Raw genomic sequence first — 19,694 nt, forward strand, 5'->3', positions numbered from 1 at the left:
AATTCATAACAGATCAACAGAGTACCAATGGTCCAATTCTAATTCTGTTAAGCACGTGGAATAAATATCAAGAGGACACTTCAGTACAGATTCAGAGGAATTTCTAAATTTTCCCAATCCACTACTATATCTCTAAAGGAACCCTGAAAGAACATTGGTTTTAAACCATCTTTCCCATTAGTGTATCTAATACAATGTACTGCTCTGAGCTAGATAATTTTCCCTGGGATTTATCCTTCTCGTCTCTCAAGCTGACACTTTTTCAAATATGCAATAAAATCAGACTGATTTTGAAGAAATGTGCAGACTGAAAATTTAACTCAGCTTTACAAAGTCAGTCCAAAAAAAAAAAAAAAGCATATTATGTAACATAGCTTAAATATTGCAGACAATCTGCAGAATAAATAAATGGTAATACTGTCAAGAATACCTTTATCTGCATCTCTGTTATCCATACTGAACACAGAGATAATATAATTGAATTGACATGTCATACTGGCAAGGAAATAGGCATAGAAGGTTATGTTTTAGTAGATACACCCCAAATATTTACATACAATATATTTTGCCTTCCTCAAAAAATAGTAATTAGTTTTGTAAGCTATTATGTCTTGTAGAGATATCAATTTTATCCCCAAATTTATTTATCTGAATTAAGGGAAAGCCACATCTACTAAATGTAGGGCACCAAAAAGGAGTTCCATCTTCCTATAGAAAGTCCCTACCAGCAGTATGATAGTAGATTTTGTTTCTCTGTTATCCACTTGTCCTACAACTGTCTATTTCACTGTAGAAGAAGAGAAGGGTCATAGAATTCAAATAGATATATGTACAGTATATGTATATGTAGAATTCCCTAATGAATTTTGAAAGCACCTCACCTCTGTAAATATTAATTTGTGTCCACCTACCTGTCAAACAGTATGTAAAATATGCAGCAAACTGAAAATACCATGAATTCATAAAATGCATAGAATTCATAAAGAGAGCCAGTTTGGCGTGGTGATTAAGGTGCTGGCCTAGAAACCAGGAGACTGTGAGTTCTAGGCCTCCCTTAGGCATGAAACCTGGCTTGGAGGCTTTGGGCCAATCCCTCTCTCTTAGCCCAACCGCCTGACAGGGTTGTTGTAGGGAAAATAGGATGCAGGAGTACTAGGTATCTTCGCCATCTTGAGTTATATATAAAAAGGCAGATTAAAAATAAATAAATAAAAAAATAAATAAAAAAATAAATAAAAAAAATAATTTCTTACATAATTCCAGTTAGGTCCTATTTTCAGAAGTCTGTGGGAATAAGAACATGATGATTTTGGAAAAAACAAACAAAAAGTAACCAAATGCAAGTATGGCTCAAGCTGAGTAACAAAACAAGTCTAGGTACTCACTTATTCCTTTCTCTTTGGAAGCAATTTTCTCAATGTCCTTTAACTGGAATACATCTTTCTGTTACCAAAAAAGAGAGAAGAAAAAAGGAAACATATTAACACTGTAATATCGTAGTGATGAAAATGCAAATATACAGCATCTCTAGATGTTCTTCTTCTGTTATAAGAATTTCCCATTTCAAGACAACAAATAATTATTTTTAAACTTATATAAAACACCTCATTTTCACATACAATCAGTAGAAGTAGTTGGTTAATCTCCTAATTTATCACCTAACCTATGGCTTCTATTTCTCCAAAGTTGCTTTTTTCCCCCAAGACACATGCATTTCTCTACTCTTAAACTAACTGCAACCTGTTATTCACTAAATACTAGTCATTGTATTTCTTCTTCATAAATATTTTTAGACAAGTGATATCCATAAATGCTAACATGTGTTTTTTATCTGATCTAGAATCATCATTTTCATATATCAAATCAGATGGAACTGATGCTACAGGAGTATGTACAGGAATACCTTTAAAAACCACCCAATATGGACAATAATCACCAAACATTTGTGAAAGTAAAAAAATTAATTTAGTGTTGCCTAATTTTTAAATTTGGAAAGCACTAAATGTAATTCTTTTGTTTTGTACTCCAGAGCCAAACAGTTTTATACACACTAAACTGTAAGAATACCAAAATATGATTATTTAGTGTTTTTCCATCACACTAGGACTCTGATATGTATCTGGAGCTGCAAAAATCTAGAATACCATTAGTTGGTTATAAAGAATTAATTTTATTATCACTGCCATCTAGCGATAATCTGGACTTCTGCACCGCACATAATGTAGCTCTCAGCACACTCCTTGTCAGTCAAATTAACAATACACAGAACACATACCCTCCACATGCAATTCAAAATAAATTGTTCACTAAATAGACATGTTTATTTATTTATTTCCTACACTTTTATGTCACCCAAACTGTAGATTGTTTGTGTGCTTGCATGTGTATATTCAATATGGAAAATTAAAATACTCTCCACATGCAATTACAAATAAAACATCCAAACCTATTAACCACAAGACATTTACTTTATAGCACTCAAATATTATATAATTCAGAGTTCTAAACATAAAAATATGGTAATATTCCAAATTAAAAAGCTGTTTATTCATGCATGCAGCTCTTTGCTCCACCCTTCACGATGCAACTAACAATTTAGGAAGTCTTTAATAACCATAGCTTCCTGATATAGCAAAGGTTTTTTTAATCTATACTTAATTAGGAATTATTTGATCTAAACATGGCTTGGACAAACAGCTTCCCTCAAATCAAGATAAAACCATCTAAAACAGTGTACAGACTTCTCACAATAATTTAGAATGTCTTACATTAAAAGGCAATTTATCAAAGGTCAGTTGTCAGATTAGAAGTGGAATTCAAGAAGTGTTCATCACACCATAGGCAACATTCAAGTCAAAGACTTGCATGCTGCTTTTGACATGGCCAGCTCTCCACATAAACTGAGTTTACATGATAAAATCTTCTCAGGCATCATGGAAGTGTCTACAGCCATTAGTATATATAGCAAGGACCTCTGACCAGTCCTCTTGGCAACTGCATGTTTCTTAAAATAAAACCAGAGTTCCTGTTTCTTAAAGTAAAACCATCCAAAATAACAGAAAGCAACAACAAAATATTACTTACCGTTTCAAAAAAGATTTCCATCATCCGAGTTCTCTTCTCTTCAACGTTCAGACCTCTTTTCTTTGACTAAATAGAAAAACCCATGCTACATAAGTAACACTACTTTCAAAACAAAAAAATCTTAGGTACATATATGAAGATGAAGGACTACACTGAGAGACTGAAGCATCTCAACATATCTGAAGGGCATCAGTTTGGATAGACTTTGTGAGAACTTCCCACACAATTTATTTTCAGAGTTTTATATATAAAAAAATTACAAGAAAATATGGCATCTCTGGTTTCAGCCATAGAAATTATTTTATATATGTTCATCTGCATAGATTTTACCACCTATAATAATCCAGTGCTGCGTCTTTTCTTCAACACAGAATATCAGTATATGCAGCTGCTACAAAACTGATAAGACACTCAAAGAATATAAAGCCTGTTTCTGATGTGTATGTTTCATTACTCATGTTCAAAGCACAAAGAATATTGTGTAGACATTGTAGAATCATATATGTATTTAACAGATTTTTATAATAATCCATAAAAAATGTCTATAGGTATGTTACAATACAAAAACATAAAACAATTTGCTTCATAAAGTCATTTGGGAAGTCAGTCTGCATATTATACAAGACAAAATGTATAATCAAAAGTCTTGTTGATTCATAAAAGAAATTTATAAATGTATGAATTACAAAATAAAATAAACGTATTTTATAAATAAACAAACTCACAGCCACTGTAAAATAAACAGATTTTTTAAAACAGAGGGGACCAAACTACAGGGTTTTTTTTCAAAGCTGAGTGAAAGATCTTCTTCTGCGGCCTAAAAGACATATTCTATATAATATTATTAATATTTCCATATTGAATACACACATGCAAACACACAAACAATCGGTAGTTTGGGTGACATAAAAGTATAGGAAATAAATAGACATGTCTATTTAATAAACAAGAGCCTCTTTTTCTACAAGACTCCCATTTGCTTCATAAGGTCATTTGGGAAGTCTGTCTGCAGCTGTTGCTGAGACAGCTGGTAGCATCTCAGGTATTTTACAATTACCACTGAGTTTTAGAATATGCTCTCTATTGAGATTAAAGGCCTGACCTCACTGGTGGCTAAAACACACTTCTGTAACTAGGCTTGTGAACAATATTTTAACCAAGATGTTTTCTTCTTTTTCCCTACTAATAGTATTTTGGGTGAAGTTGTGTCCTCCTCCTTTCATAATTAATTATGACTCTTTTAGCACATATATGACTACTAGTTCAGACAGGTAAGTTATCTCTGTGAACACTTACATTTGAACAATATATGGATTTATATATTAAAACTTATTTTTTCAATTATTAGATCTAAACATTTATCTCATTATATATTTTTCTTATTTCTTCTTTGAAAAATGTCAGTTTGGGCATTGATAACCATACTACATCTTCTACAGTGAACATGAATGCAAAAACGTTAGGTTCTCTCCAATCCCCTTGTCTTCCTTTAGAAAACCTTACCTCTTCTATTGTTCAGTGCCTCCTTAGCAAATTTTTTGCTTCTCATGTATTTATGAATATTTTTACTTTGTAATTTCTTAGGACTTAAAAACCCGATAGCTGTGCCAGTCTATGTGAGAATAGAAATCTAACATATATAGTATGGTAATCCTTTTTTTAGGACCAAGAGTATGTAAGTTGTCAAGTTCTGGCAAATTATTGCACACATGCATATAGCGTCTATATTATAGCGCTAGTCTGTTTCCATACCTGCTTGTTTATTCAGCTTGTCATCCTGAGAGAAACATAACAGAGAACTAAAATGCACTAAAAAAGTCCAAAGCCACTATGAAAGAAATTGTGACTAAAGTACATATTATAATACTGTCATGCAATGACAGCCATGATAAAGCAACCCATTTTCCTTCTACAGCATCAACCTCTTTGGCAATCAAGTTACATAAACCAAAGTTGTGAGAAGATACAATATTAACTACTGAAGGTACTATTATATTTGCCTGGCAGTGCTTTTATTTACATACTCTTTAACCTATTATAATGGCTTATGATTATTAAACAGTGTGGGCAGCAACAGGTGTTAAGTTTCAAAAACTCAACAGCAAAATATTAGCTAAATTTTCAACAACAGGGTTTAAGACTAATAGTTATAAATGACTTGCTTAAAATAATGTTTTTCCACTCATTTAACTGGCAGTGGTCCAAGTTATTTCCTGCACAGCTATATACACTATGAAGTGCCTAAGTTGTGTTTTTACTGGTTGCGTATACAAGATACCTTTTCTGTCTGCACTTCCCTTCCTTGACTGGAAGCTTTACTGTGCAGTAAACAGAATTGGAAAGGTTATGATATATAACATAATCAAAACATAATCTCCTGTATAAAATTAATATTACTTAGGGTTTTTTTTAAGTTAGCTTATTTTTTTTTAATTTCCACGATTAATATCCCACTCACTTCCATAGAAGAGATATCTTTTAACAGCTGTTAATCATGATACTGTAAAGACAATTTCTGGACAAATAATGATGTCAAAGAATGACCATTACCATTATGGATCTCTCAAGGATTGGTAGCTACTGTAATTCTGCAGAATCCAGAAGCAGAGGCACAAATCTAACAAAAAAGAGTTTAAAGAGTGGAGGGGATTTATTCTAAGTGATTAACATATCCCAGGCAGCAGTACCCCCACATGTTGGGAATACTAGATAGAATCATGAAAGTGTTTGGCACCAGAGTATGGATTGTGTGTATTTTACAGAGCCAGTGTAGTGAAGTAGCTACACAAGTACTGGTCTGAGGTTGGGGAGACATGGTACACATTCACACTCCCCCCCTAAAGTATATGATTGGCTTCTGTATGAGCAAAGGGGTGCTGGAAATACACATACCTGAAAGGGGAGACATTCTATGAAAGCTCCATCCATCTGTCAAGCTCACTGCGTGACACTGGTATTGATTTTCTCTCAAACCCACCTCACAGGATTGTTAAAAAGATCAAATGCAAGAGTGAAGGTGTAAGTAAACTAATGTGGAGCTTTGTTCTAATTTAGCCGTTCTATTATATGGGGTGAGGATAATTTCTTAAGGGATCAAGCTTTCTGTCATTTACAGATCAGTGCCTCCTTTCTTGGGAGAAAGCCTTATGGAGTTCAAAGACATTTACTTCTAGGCGACGGAGATTGCCTATGGCACCCCCCAAGTAGATTGGCTACAGCTATCTCCCCGTCACCGACCCGTAGCTGAAGATAACGGAGTTAGGCTTAAACACGTCAGGAAGTGTCAGGTGGGGTACTCTGATAATTGAAACCTAATTTCCTACAAGCCCGACTAAGCTGATAAGCCTAAAAGGTTCGATTACACCAGCTTCTTCCATCCGTGCATTGGATTCCAGTTCCCACTTTCCCCAGACACCTCAACGGGTGCTGGACATGAGGGGAGCTGTGGTTCAACGTATCTAGAGGAGGTCAGGCGAAATACACATTCGCTCGATCGGGACCTCACAGCTCGCCATGGGAGCGTTGAGCGCCCGGGAAAAGAGCGAGCTGAGAACCTCGCAAGCCCAGCGGACACGGGCCGGCTTACCATCTCGCTTCCTCCTATCCGCACCGGTCTTCCTCCAAACGGCGGGAACGGAATTCAAGCGGGAAAAGCAGCGGGAAACCGTTCCGCCTCCTTGACGAGAAAGCGCCACCTGATGACGCTCAGCTGTATTTACACCCCACCAGCGGATTTGTGGGGATGAGGCGGGCCCGCCCTTCCTTTGCTGTTTTGCAGTGTCCCATAGAGACAGAAACAGAAAGAAAACACGCGGAAAATGTGCACACATACGCGGACGCTCTCTCAAGTTCTGTAAGTATTGGGCAGAGTGATTTCTTCCCCCCCCCCGTTAAGTTGTAATACTTCATTGTAATACTTCTTAAAACAGTAGTTACCCTGCTCCATCGAAGTCTTCTAATGTACATCTCTACGATAACAGCGCGTCATTTCTTTATGTATTTAATTTCATACTTGGAATAGCGTATGGAAGATTATATTGTTCCTAACATACTAATTCATGGTTTTACGTATTTAATTTCTATTCCCTACAATCAGCGCTAACCAAAAAATTTTTTCCTGAAATACGGATAGGAATATTAAAACTAAAACCAGAAACAATAGATTGTTTATCGCGTTTGTACTCGTTTTACTTTCAGGTGTTCCTAATCAGTTTATTAAAAAATAGAACTGAAAAAACTGAAATTAAGTATATAAAAAGACATCTAAACTATGAGGGGAAAATTTCAAAATGAAGCTACACTTATTAAGACTAATGTTTTGTCACCCATTTCTGACGAATTATCTGAGATAATATAGCTGCTCTGAAAAAGTTTTTACATCTTCATTTAAGGACCATCGTCTTTCTTTTTAAGAACACTGATTTAAAGCAATTCTCCTGAGACTTTTCACAGCCTTGGTTTTCACCACCATGAATACTTAGTATCACCTTTAAAGTTGGCCAGTTCACCCTTATCCTCAAGTCAAGTTCATTTATGAACAACTTAAAAATCTCAGTCCCAACACATCTTTAATGGGTTCCACTTATTTTCATACACTGAAGAAATTGTCCATTAACTTCTATTCTATGAGGTGGGGTGGGGTGTTAGCCAGTTCCCATGATTTCTAAATTTACTGAAGAACCATTGTTGAACAATTTTAGCAAAAGCTCCAAAAGAAGATAACTTTGTAAAAAACGCATTGAAAACCCAGGTATACAATATTGACAGAGTCACTTCCATCCACATGCTTATTGACACTCACCAACTTTTATATTCCTTTATTATCACACAGGTTAGGTATCTGTATCTGTGATTAATATTCCAGTACAATTTAGAAGTATTATTAGAGAACTGTGTAAGATGAAAGGTGTAACTTCTATTTGATATACTGTACTAGCAAATTAATGCAGGGTACATTACAGATCACTTAACTGCTCTTGCTGAGTTACTCTTTTGTATTATGTGGAGATAGCTTAAACCTATAGTGTATCATAGAATTAGAGTTGTAATATGCTTCAAAGGCATCTAGTCTAACTCCATGCAGGATTTGCTAAACAGGATTTGCTAGCCTATTTGAAGTCGTCCAGTGAAAGGAAGCATACTTTGTGAGACAACCGTTTCTACTGTTTGACACTTACCATCAGCAAATTCTTCTGAGTAGCTAACCTGAGTCTACTTACCTGTAGAACCCTGGTTCTGTCTTCTTTTCTGTATGACAATCCTTTAGATACTTGAAGACCACTAACACATCCCTTGTCTCCCTAGACAGGGCCTAGACTAAACATACCAGTGCTAGACCTCTGCTGAATTTGGTCTTCTCCCTAACAAACTGCATCTGCCTGTTAGATGTTGGAATCTCTGAGCAAAACTCTGAGGCGAGAACTTGCTGAAATCAGCGGTAGTATCTGTTGCTAATTCAGTGGCTCTCCACTGATCGCAGCATTCTGTTTGTGATGCCAGAACTATAGGAAAAACTTCCTTCCTTTATCCCAATTTATAGGTAATAATAACCAACAACTGAAAAGTGCTTTGAAGTTGTTGTTTTTTGTATAATTGCTCTGTAGCTATACAATGTTCTCTTAGAGAAGGCAAAAGTTTACAGGCAAGCAAACAATTTATCTTGTTAGTTTACATAGATTACGTCACCTTTTTCTGCATACCTTATTAGGAACAAACTGTTTGATTTAGGAAAAGAACAGCCTTGTCATTGATCATACAGTTATACTTGCTTTTCTCTCTGGAAATATGTATAGCACAGCAGTCTGGACAAAGAGAACTTGTTCCTTAATGCTTATTCCCTTCCCTGCTGTACTTCATTTTCTGCAATTTAGCTGCTACTATAATAGATTCTACCTTATTTTATTGTGCACCCAAAATATTGCTTTGGTTATGTCTGCTAATGTTTACTGATTTCAGGTTCAGCATCTTTTCTTTTTCAGTCTTCTCACTATCTTGGTAGCCAGTTTGCCAGTTCTTTTTATAGTTTTTCTTCCAGTTTGCCAGTGTTCTTTTTAGACTGTAGTTCCCAGAACTGACCAGGACAAAGTGGGACAATTACTTCCTGTGACCTGGGCTTTATGCTCCTGTTGTTGTTCAGTCGTTAAGTCATATTGTGCTAGGCCTTCCTGTCCTTCCTGTCCTTCACTGCCTCCCTGAGTTTGCTCAGTTTCATGCTCATTGCTTCAGTGATGCTATCTAACCATCTCATCCTCTGCCGTCTTCTTCTCCTTTTGCCTTCAATCTTTCCCAGCATCAGGGTCTTTTCCAAAGAGTCCTCTCTTTGCATTAGGTGACCAAAGTATCTGAGCTTGAGCTTCATTATCAATCCTTCCAATGAGAAATCAGGGTTGATTTCCTTTAAGATTGACTGGTTTGACCTCCTAGCAGTCCAGGGGACTCTTAAGAGTCTTCTCCAGCACCACAGTTCAAAGGCATCAATTCATCGGCGCTCAGCCTTCTTTATGGTCCTGTTAATACATCCCAAAATTGCATTTGATTTTTTTAGTAGCTGCCATAGACTATTGGCTCCTCTTCAACTTATGATCTATTAAAACACCCAAATTCTTTTCACACATGCTACCAAGCCAGATCTATCATATTGTACTTCTCATTTTTTAACTCCAGATGCAGGAATTTACATTTCATCTAATACATTTCAACCCACATTCAAGCGTGTCTAAATATTTTTAAATACATTCTTTTCCTTCTAAAGTAGGCACTGCTCCTACTTTTGTGTCTTCTACAAGTTTAATAATCTCAACCTCTTCAACATTAATAAAAATGTTGAATAGCACAAGGCCCTGGACAGTCCTTTAGGCACACCGCTAAATAGTACTTTCCAAGCTGAAGCAGAGCCGCTTAGAAATATTCTCTGGATGTGGCCATTTAGCTAATTATCTAACAGCTCTATCATCTACTTCTTATTTTACCATTTTATTAATGATAATAGACTTTGACAAATGCTTTGCTGAGGTCAAGGTATGCTGTGTCTACAGCATTCTCCTAATTCGTTAAAAAAAGGACATAACGTTCTATGATATATGGTTTCTAGGTGATATGGTTTGTGACAAGTTCATGCTGGCTCTTGTTAATTATGGCACTGCATCTAAATGCTCACAAATATATTGTTTACTCATCTGAGGATCTTGCCCAGTATAGTTGGTAGGCCTGTAATTTCCCAGGTCTTTATTTGAAGGCACAATGATGGCTAGCCAGGGTTTCTGAGAGAACAGACATAAGTACAAGACATTCTGCCTTGTCACTGTCACCCATTACCGATCCACTTTCTCCTTGCAACAGATCTATATTTTTGCCCTTCCTTTTGTTCCTAATGAATCCATGACATACTTTTTTGGTGTTTTGACATTACTGACACGTTTCAGCCCATTCTGTGTTTGTCTTTCTGATACCACACACATTTTTTTTTTGTTACACACTCCTACTTCCATTTCCTAAATACATCCCATTTTTTTCAGCAGAATATCCCTTGTCTATTAAAATATCTTTTCTTTTCTCCTGGTAGGAATTGGGTTTGTACCTTCTATATCTTGTTTCCCATCCTTCATGCAGCTGTCTCTCCCTCTGGATTTCAAGCCACTAAATCCACCCTACATTCTCTCAGAATGCATCAAAATCTGTTCTTTTGAAACCCAGTATACAAATCTGACTCTTAATTTGTACTCCCCTTGATGTCATGAACTCAAAAGATAACATGATTACCTTTTTTCCATGGTTCCAATCATCTCTTCACTTCTTCAACCAATTCCTCCAAGTTGGTAAAGATTAACTATTATTGGGATAACAGATCTCAGTAGCATCTTTCAGTTTCTGACAAACAAAACTAGAACAAGAAATTTTTGGACCTCTGACCCAGGCAAATTAAGATTTCCAGAAGGTGAGAGAGCAATTGAAATCTCATCACTACTGCATGTTTCTTTGAAAGTTTGGCAATCTGACACAGAAAGGTCTCACCAGTATCTTTTGACTGTCCAGGCTGTCTGTAATAAATTCCCACAATACCAGCTTTGATTCTTCTTTTATTTTTACACAGATACAGTCAATAGGATTTCCATGCTGTTTTTTTTTTTTTTGCATACTTATATGCAGGCATATACTTTCTTTAGTTACACCACCACATCCCTTCCTTTTCTATTGAGTCTTTTTCTTTTGAATAACTTGTACTTAATTCTGTGTAAGTTTAACTTTTCAAATTCTCCCTATTTCCTATATTCTTCATATTGGTGTAGAAATATATTGAGATTGCAAGTGGTATCCCTACTGATTACTCTTGTAGTTTCCTGCCAATCTCTAAGTTCTTAACTATTCTCATACTTCTTTTGCCTCTGTGTTGTTGGTTTTGCTTCTTGGCAGTTTATTCAGTTCTGAGTTTTTACATCCTTTCCTGTTTTCTCTAGTTTAATGCCTTTCTGAGATTGGTGAGGTACATATGTCCTTTCCAGTCTTAGTGAAATGTAGCTGTATCTTGCCAGGTGTCCTTCATTAAACCACACAGTCCATGGTGAAGGAAGCCAAACCCTTCAAGGGGTCACCATCTCCTAAGCCACTTGTTCACTTCAAGGATTATGTTTTCTCTTCTTATGCTGTGGCACTTCACTGGAAGAATTGACAAAAATGTTACTGCACTCCTGGCCAGGTCCTTCAGCTTCCAGCCTCATAGTTTCTAGATATTTATTCAATGTCTCTTTTGACAGTGCCATTTGTTCCCACATGAATCAGTAGAATGAAATAATTGGTGGTTTGAAGTATCTCAGCAGGCTATTGACTACATCCTAAATACAGGCATCTGGAAGACAACACACCGCTGGCAAAATCCTATCAGGTATGCATGTGGAATTACTCGCCACCCACCAAGAGGGATATGGTCCTTGCATTTCTTTGACCCATAGGGGCCCACGTGTCTTCTGCCTGTTCTGTGAAGCCATGATAGGCAATGCTTACTCAGATGGGTCTCCTCTATCCTATACTTGTGCCCTTCTCTCACTTGGAGATGAAATAACAAACACAGTTAAAGCTAAAAAAAAAGAAAAGAAAAAATTCTTTTGATCTATGCTTTCTCTAATCAAAGTGCTCACTTGAACTCTCATCCTCAGCAAAGGCCAACTGGATATGGCAGATATCTCCAAACTTTCAGTTGTAGTTTACTGCATTTGGTAGTTATCTTATTTGGAGAGGCTGGCTTATCACATAGAACTTTTAAATGCACAGGAAGAATGAAAAATCATAAATGTTCTGGGAAACTGGGAAGATCCACATAAGACCTGTGTGACACATCCATATCTGATATCATGAACTCTGACAGGTATTTATGTTAAAGGGATTTTTTTTTTTACCCTGTTCACACACTGATTGGCTTTCATCAATTGTAGAGACGGCCTTGACAGAGAGAGGGAAGATCTGTTACCAAAGCTACAAACAGATAAACTTAAGCCCATACAAAGATGGAGATTTACGAAAACTCCTAAGGCAGGTGCCCCCTAATTCAGGTGAAGATAAAAGAGGGAGAAGAGGAAGCACATTCAGACTTGCAAGATTCTGTTACTATAGCCAATCTAATAAAAATAGTTTTGGGCCTATGAGGTGTCTGTTTCTTAATCTGTTCTACCTTGTAGGGCTGATATCAATAATAGTTTATTTTCAACTGGGCTCAAATGCCTGCAAGGGGATGTTTCTACTGCAGAGATCAGACTTTGCACACTGAATTATTTTCAGAATATTAAAAAAAAAAGATTGCTTGAATAACAAACAAGATTTGAATTCAGTCCTGCTCATTCCACTTACTGCATTAAAAAAAAATTACAAGATAGCATTTTTATCCATAATACTTAGGATTGGACATTATTCTGTATCAATTACAGAGGGCCAGAGGGTATGGCACAGGGCCAAGTTATTTGCAGGACCGCCTTTCTCCCATTGTTTCTGCTTGACCCAAAAGAACTCAAGCCTACTGGCCTTTCATAAGGTTCTGAAGACTTGGCTGTTTCCCCAGGGATTTGGGCAAGGAAGTTAGGCTAGCCCTGTTGTTCATGTGTTTTTATGACACATCATGGGTTACTAATTGTTGTGTTTTAATTTTTGTATATTGCCCAGGGTCACTGTTGAGAGATGGGTGACCTTATAAATTATTTAAATAAATAAATAAAATAAAATTCTGCAGCAGTCACCCTCATTGCTGAGATTAAGCAATGAGATTTACATTTTTTACAGATGGGCCAGTCATTAATCAATACTGCACAATTGGTGATATAAGCAAATCCATAAATCACAAACAACTCCACTGTTATTGTGTATGGATAGTTTTAATTATTAGACACCGGGTAAACATTCTTTATCAAGCTACCTTTAACAGTTCATAATTTCTCAACTGGAACTAATCTAACAATAGTTTACTTAACCATCGATCTGTATATAAGATGGTACAGTGTACAAGTATTGGGCGAGTATCTGTTGTAAAAGAAAAGCAATTGTAATTTAATATTTAAGACGTAGTTTAATAGTTAAACTTTAAAGTTTAGCTGGAATGGGATAAAACTGGGTTGTAACCAAGGGTGGTAATCCGGTAGCAGAACAGAAATCTTGCTGAAACATATTTTCCTTTCCTATGCAGTTCCCCATCCAGTCTCCAGATCGGCTTTGGAGGACTGGGGTATAGTCAGCATGAGATATATAGCCCATGCTAGAAGCAGTTCGTTGCACAATAGTAAAATGGGCGGGAAATTTTTGTAGGATTAGTAGTAGTGTTATCAGCTGCAGAAGTAATTGTGATTCCATTCTATGATGTTTAAGTTTATAAATAAATTTAAAAATCTGGATACTTGGTTTACCACTCATTGGTAAATGAAGAATATATAGCACCATTTAATCCTTTAAACTTCATACCTGCCAATCTCTATTAGTAAAAGAACAGAAATGTTTTAACTAATTCCCTTTCAAATATTACATTGAACATGTGAACACTGAAGAAGGGGGATATTCTGGAAGACTATCTATTATAGAATCAAACAAATCTTTTTCTTGTCAGCTGTTTTTCTGCTAAACGTCACCAAACCTATTCCTATGAAGTATACAGATTTGACTTTGATATAACAGCTGCCAGCATATTTTATAGCTCTTACTGGAAATCACACATAATTCTTTCCACAGAAGAATGGCAGATTAAGCTGCGGGAGTGTGCATTAATGTCAAAATAACTTAATATTTTAAAAATAAGTCTGATACAAAATTTAATTTAGCCTAGAGACTATTTATGGATTATAATTTTGCATATGGACTTGTACCACATTCATCGTTTGGGTTTCTATTTAAGGCCTGAAAATGTTACATGTGGTCTGCTTTTTATATTAAGATAGTCTTGTTACTTGTTTATTCTGATTGATGATTCTTACTATATTGCTTCCTTTTGTTAATTATTGAATATTGACTTGATTTTAATAATGATTTTAAAGCACCAAATTGATAAAGTTCTAATTTAATGTTATTCCAAAAATTATTATTAAATTTTATATAGTTTATAAAGCTCTTTTCTACTTACTTTTGCTTTTTAAATTTCTTTTTCTGATCTTTCTTCAGTTGTGCTTTCAATGTATATTAGAAGAAAAGAAAGGGGAAAAAACAAAAAGAAGGGGAGGACAAGAAGATTGTCCAAATTTGAGTTGGACTGAAAGCAAAATTATGATCCCTAATCTTTGCCTTGGATATACTTACAGAGTTATTACTACATGCATACCATATACTCTGAAACATTAATTTGCAATTAAGAACTTCGTTATTTTGTATGCAGTATGTAGACTTTCTGAGATCTTCCCTGTTAAAAAAGACAAATGAGCAACAAAGGTACATGAGGACAATGTGGTAACCCAACCATCTTCAATTCTGAAAAATAACACAAAACAATTTTCATTCATTTTTATTTGGGGGGCTGTGCATGATAAAAGATACACATTTGACTTTGTTTTTCTTACTGTTCCAAAATAAGGTAAAAGGTTTTTTAAGCTCTCTTTGTAGGATAAAGCATAAAAAATACCATGGCACACATGAAGCTAAATCTACATACAGACATTCTTCAATGAACAGCTTTCATCCTCAGCCTTAACTAGACAGAGATTATACATCTATTAAAACTGATGAGAGAGAATAACATGTAAAGGAACACTACAATATTTAAGTATTATTTTCAGTGAACATGAGGCTTAATAACTTTCTGTACCTAAAAATGAAACAGGGATGAAACTCTTATAAAGCTGGAATGTGCAAAACAACAATAAAATTAATTCATTCCAAGAACTGAAGAATACAATGTATGAGACAGTTCAGTTGCAAGCACTGGGATATATGCTGCATATTATGGAACATTCCCATGTCATAAAGGGGAAAAAAGCGAACTTGAGGTTAAGGCTGTGCACAAACATCCATTTACATGTTGTACATTCATTAGAAGCTACCGACAATTAGGAATCATTCTACACTATAGGAAAGTATCTTTCATACATTCTTCAGAACATACATTTTTTAATCACTGCTCACAGTCTAATAGCATTTTCAATGGATAGCATCACTTTGTTCTTTGCTATCATTTCTTCACACAACAAACATAACTTAATGGGCACTTTTTTTCATATGGCAATGCTAGATCCTCAATTATATCAAAGAAAAAGCTGTAAAGTTGAAAGCCCTGTAATGTTTACAAAGGTCAGCAACAACGGAGAACATTTTTTCATTACATTGCTAAAACTTTAAATCAGTGTAAAAACTTAACTAATTTTAACAGCTTTTTTACAGTTAAAAACCTTTCAATATACACTTTGCAAGTTTATCCAAAAATGAATCAACAATTTTTAAAAAAACTTATATCAAGCAAGCATTTACTCTGAATAAACACATATGCATTGCACATATGCAGCTATAAGCACCACTTGATACAAGAGGTATGTCTGTCCTGCAAATATAAACTAAAACAATCCAGCCTCCAGAGTCTGTTAATTCAGTTAACATTTGCAGTGCAGATATACCTTAAAATGTAACTGTAGGTTTGGCAGAGTCACAGATTTGGGCTGAACCTACACATACTACCACTGAATATTAATTTAGAAGAGCAAACACCTCTATTCTGGTAAATGTTTATCTGGATCCAAATTGGTTTCTTTTATATGCAGTTCTGCAATACTGCAAGTTTTATAGTACTCTCCAAACAGTTGATTGGCCAGAGGACAAAAATGCTTTAGTAGTGAGCTTTAGAAAATTGATGAGCAAGAAACAATTTAATTTCAACTAGGCATTTTTCAAACACTCACTGTTAGAGTAAATTCATTCTAGCCTTATTTCAGCTGTCTAATGATTCTATGCTTTCAACTTCAAGCAAGGATCTACAATTCAACAGGCCTCATCACTTCCTGGCCCTTTAGCTAAGTTCAAGAGAAGTATTCAACAGATCTCTACTTCAGCATTGGTTATAACAACATGCATAACAACAACAACAAAAAAATTCTCAAGGAAGGGAAGGCTACATCGCCCTTGACAAATGATAGCTTGGTTGCAAAGGAAAAAAGCAGTAATTCAAATCTGAGTGAAGTATCACTAAGTGTTGCTAAGGTAATTTTTATTAGAATTGAGAAACTATTATTTTAGGAAAGCATTTTAAGGAATGCATGGACATGCCTGCATGCATGAACTACTATATATGTATCAATTTAGGACAATTTAGCTTCTGTTCTTTTCCCTCATATAATGAACTGGAACTACAGTAAGTTTCATTAAAACGAATGTAACTATCCCAGATTTTTACTAAAAACATTTCCATTTAGGTCACTGTAGGATTTGGCTCGGAATCCTTTTTAAAAATTCAAGCAAACATTTGCATTTATCACATGAATATTTTTACAAAAGCATTGGCATCTCAAACTTTAAGCCAGATTGGTATGACAATGTGTTTTGAATCAAGTTTATAACAATAACATTTGGAACAATTTGCAAATTCCTTTTATATTAGAAACTCAGTAACAATTACAATTTTTGTTGTTGTTCATATGATTAATAAATATACATAAAAACATAATAGTAAATCCAGTTCCCCCTAGAATTCAAACAGCTTTTAAGTTGGGTTCAGTGTCCAGGACAAATAATATCTAGTGTATATTGCCTTTGCAGACATTTCTTTGTCTATCCAAGAACTCTTAAATTAGATTCTTGGCATTATTCCTTTTAAGACAATAGTTTTATAATATTATTTGAAATTATTGGTTAAGGATTAAAACAATATTTATCATTACTTTAGGAAAGAGTGACTTAATCATTTTCCTTCTTTCAAATTTAACAGTGTTATATTTCAAAACATAGGCAACTAACTAGCACCAGTATTAACTACATAATTTATTTTATTTCTTCCAATTAGATCTATTATTTCAGTATTTTAAATAAGATATTGGGCTCCATCTATTCCAGTACTGTAGCTGAGAAATATTTAGATGACATCATAATTGAAATAAATACAAGATTATTTCAGATGTTGACAACATTCTGACTAGTACCTGCATAAAGCTGGTGGTAAAAAAATTGTATCACATCATTTGCTGTTTGCAGTTTTATTCTTACTTGGTCTAAATATCATTCAAAATTATGCCTTTTAAACATACTTTGTGCTCTGATGTGAATCCGGTTAACTGGAAATCACAAGACGTGTACCAAGAAGCAGGCATAACAGAAGAAACTCAGTTGCTTTAGAAGTAAAATTTCAGGTTTCAGGAAATGGCACTAGGAAAATTGCTAAACATGTACATCAAAAATGCCTATAGTTATAATTCTTTTTTAAAAATGTTCACATTATCCACATATATTATGATGAAAATTATGATCCCAATGTAGCCTCACACTAATTAAGTCTCTTCAATATCCTCCATGTATGTATATTGTTACAACAGTCAACAATATTTTTGAAATTTAAAAAACCAAACAAAAAACACCCTGCTTTGGTAACCCTTGACTTCTACCCCAAAATCTGTCACCTACCCAAACTTCCTTTGGTTATAACAAGACAAGTCTTCTAATGGGATACACATAAGGCCTGTTTTCCTGTGCAAAAACAAGCAATTGAATAAAATAGACTGCTTTCATAATCATTGTAAGAACTTATATGAAGCATAAATGTCAGTTGTGAAATTAGCTAAACTGATATAACAGTCACCAAATTTTCTAATGAATTAGCCTGTTAACTGGAACTTTATTCTACAAACTATCAGCAGTTACATTATCCTACATTTCCAGAGTAAAGTTTCAGGTTTCAAGAAAATCTCAACAAGATATTGGGCAGTAGAAAAGTTGCTAAATATGTACATCAATCCACACAGCACAGGAAATTTCTGTTTGTTCTTATAATGCTAAAAATTAAGTTGTTGGGTCTGCCAATTAACACAGAAAGGGTTACTCACATTTTTTTTTAACTAAAAGGAACTACTTACTAAAGTTAACTAAGTAAGTCTGAATAATGTTATACAAGTGAAATACCTACTATAACAATGTGATCTAGAATATTCCCAGATGTCCTGCTGGATTAAATCATTATTAATAGTAAGAATTTTCAAATGTGAAAATTTAAACAACTGCTCCCATTCACACTTAAATAAATCCCTCTAAATCAAGTATCTTCTTAAATCCACTCCCTCCTTCATGAATATATCCAGTCATATATATATATAAATGTCTGCTTTACAAGCCACAGTTTATATCTCTAGTATTCCACTGGATTTATGAGGTTTTTTTGGGGGGGGTGGTAGGGGGAAGTAGGGTCTTATTTATTAATAATCCTTGTGATAAGTTCAGTGCAGAGCATATAAATCCTATGTAAACAAGGTAGGTCTGGAATAAAATAAAAGAATGAAAGTACTGGAGATCCTTCAGTTTTAAATTTTAAATATTTAAGAAATAGAAGAAATACTTAAGAAGCAGAAGGTTATCTACACTGGCCTTTAGCAGCTAGTAACTTTGTAAGCGTGATCCAACTCCAGCCATTACTGTAAATATCTGTAGACTTTGAAGCAGTGATTCCCAGAGTCTGCAACTACAACATGACCATCTGAGGTAAGAGCCAAACCTTGAGGGCCATAAAGTGGATCAGCAGATGTATTTATATAGGATAAAAAGGATCCACTTCCATCAAAAACCTGTGAATTAGATTAAAAGAATATAGTGAAGACAAAGAATAAAATCCATAATTTTATATGCTGTAGCTAATGTACATATATTATACCCTTGGATATGATTGGCCTAGACTCCGCGGGTTTTTCACAAGGCCCTGAAAATCTGGTTTTGCAAATGGCTGGGGGGACCTGGGAGTGTGGTAAAGCCTGTACAGTGGCTGTATTGATTATTATTGATCGATGTGATTACCTCCATCCTATGAATTTTGTTGTATGGTTTTATTGTTCTTAAATTGTTGTGTTGTTTTGGTGTTTTTAAATTGTTTTTAATTGTTTGTAAGCAACCCAGTCTGATATATTTGAGATGGGTGGATATATAAATTGGATAAATAAATTACATACATACACACACGCACACTCATGCAC

The 19,694-nt window shown here is 34.9% G+C and overlaps 2 protein-coding genes and 1 long non-coding RNA gene across 12 annotated transcripts in view; 1 reads left to right on the top strand and 2 right to left on the bottom strand.

Annotated features, from left to right (window-relative positions):
• MND1 (meiotic nuclear divisions 1) overlaps positions 1-6,792 on the bottom strand; it is a 49,701-nt gene extending 42,909 nt beyond the window's left edge. Inside the window, exons 1-4 of one of the 4 annotated variants that reach the window (XM_088132742.1) lie at positions 6,671-6,720; positions 5,635-5,701; positions 3,085-3,150; positions 1,386-1,443 (exon numbers count right to left, since the gene is read on the bottom strand). In XM_088132742.1, the coding sequence (XP_087988868.1) occupies positions 1,386-1,443; positions 3,085-3,150; positions 5,635-5,637 (127 nt within the window). In that variant the 5' untranslated portion in view covers positions 5,638-5,701; positions 6,671-6,720. Of the gene's footprint in view, positions 1-1,385; positions 1,444-3,084; positions 3,151-5,634; positions 5,702-6,670 lie in introns of all 4 variants that reach the window. The other 3 variants (XM_088132744.1, XM_088132743.1, XM_007442323.3) reach the window with 3 other exon arrangements.
• Positions 6,793-6,813: 21 nt separating this feature from the next.
• LOC148216854 (uncharacterized) overlaps positions 6,814-19,694 on the top strand; it is a 37,639-nt gene continuing 24,758 nt past the window's right edge. The window contains exon 1 of the long non-coding RNA XR_015794530.1: positions 6,814-6,937. This is a non-coding gene — a long non-coding RNA (uncharacterized LOC148216854). The remainder of the gene's footprint in view (positions 6,938-19,694) is intronic.
• Positions 15,046-19,694, bottom strand: part of TRIM2 (tripartite motif containing 2) — a 72,824-nt gene continuing 68,175 nt past the window's right edge. For all 7 annotated transcript variants that reach the window (XM_088132740.1, XM_088132738.1, XM_088132735.1 and 4 more), the window contains one exon: positions 15,046-19,292. In XM_088132740.1, coding sequence (XP_087988866.1) covers positions 19,140-19,292 — 153 coding nt within the window. In that variant the 3' untranslated portion in view covers positions 15,046-19,139. The remainder of the gene's footprint in view (positions 19,293-19,694) is intronic.

This window comes from Python bivittatus, unplaced genomic scaffold (genome assembly GCF_059951505.1).
Source record: "Python bivittatus isolate LINGU-HERP-01145 unplaced genomic scaffold, Pbiv_v1 ctg000070_np1212, whole genome shotgun sequence".
NCBI lineage: Eukaryota > Metazoa > Chordata > Lepidosauria > Squamata > Pythonidae > Python > Python bivittatus.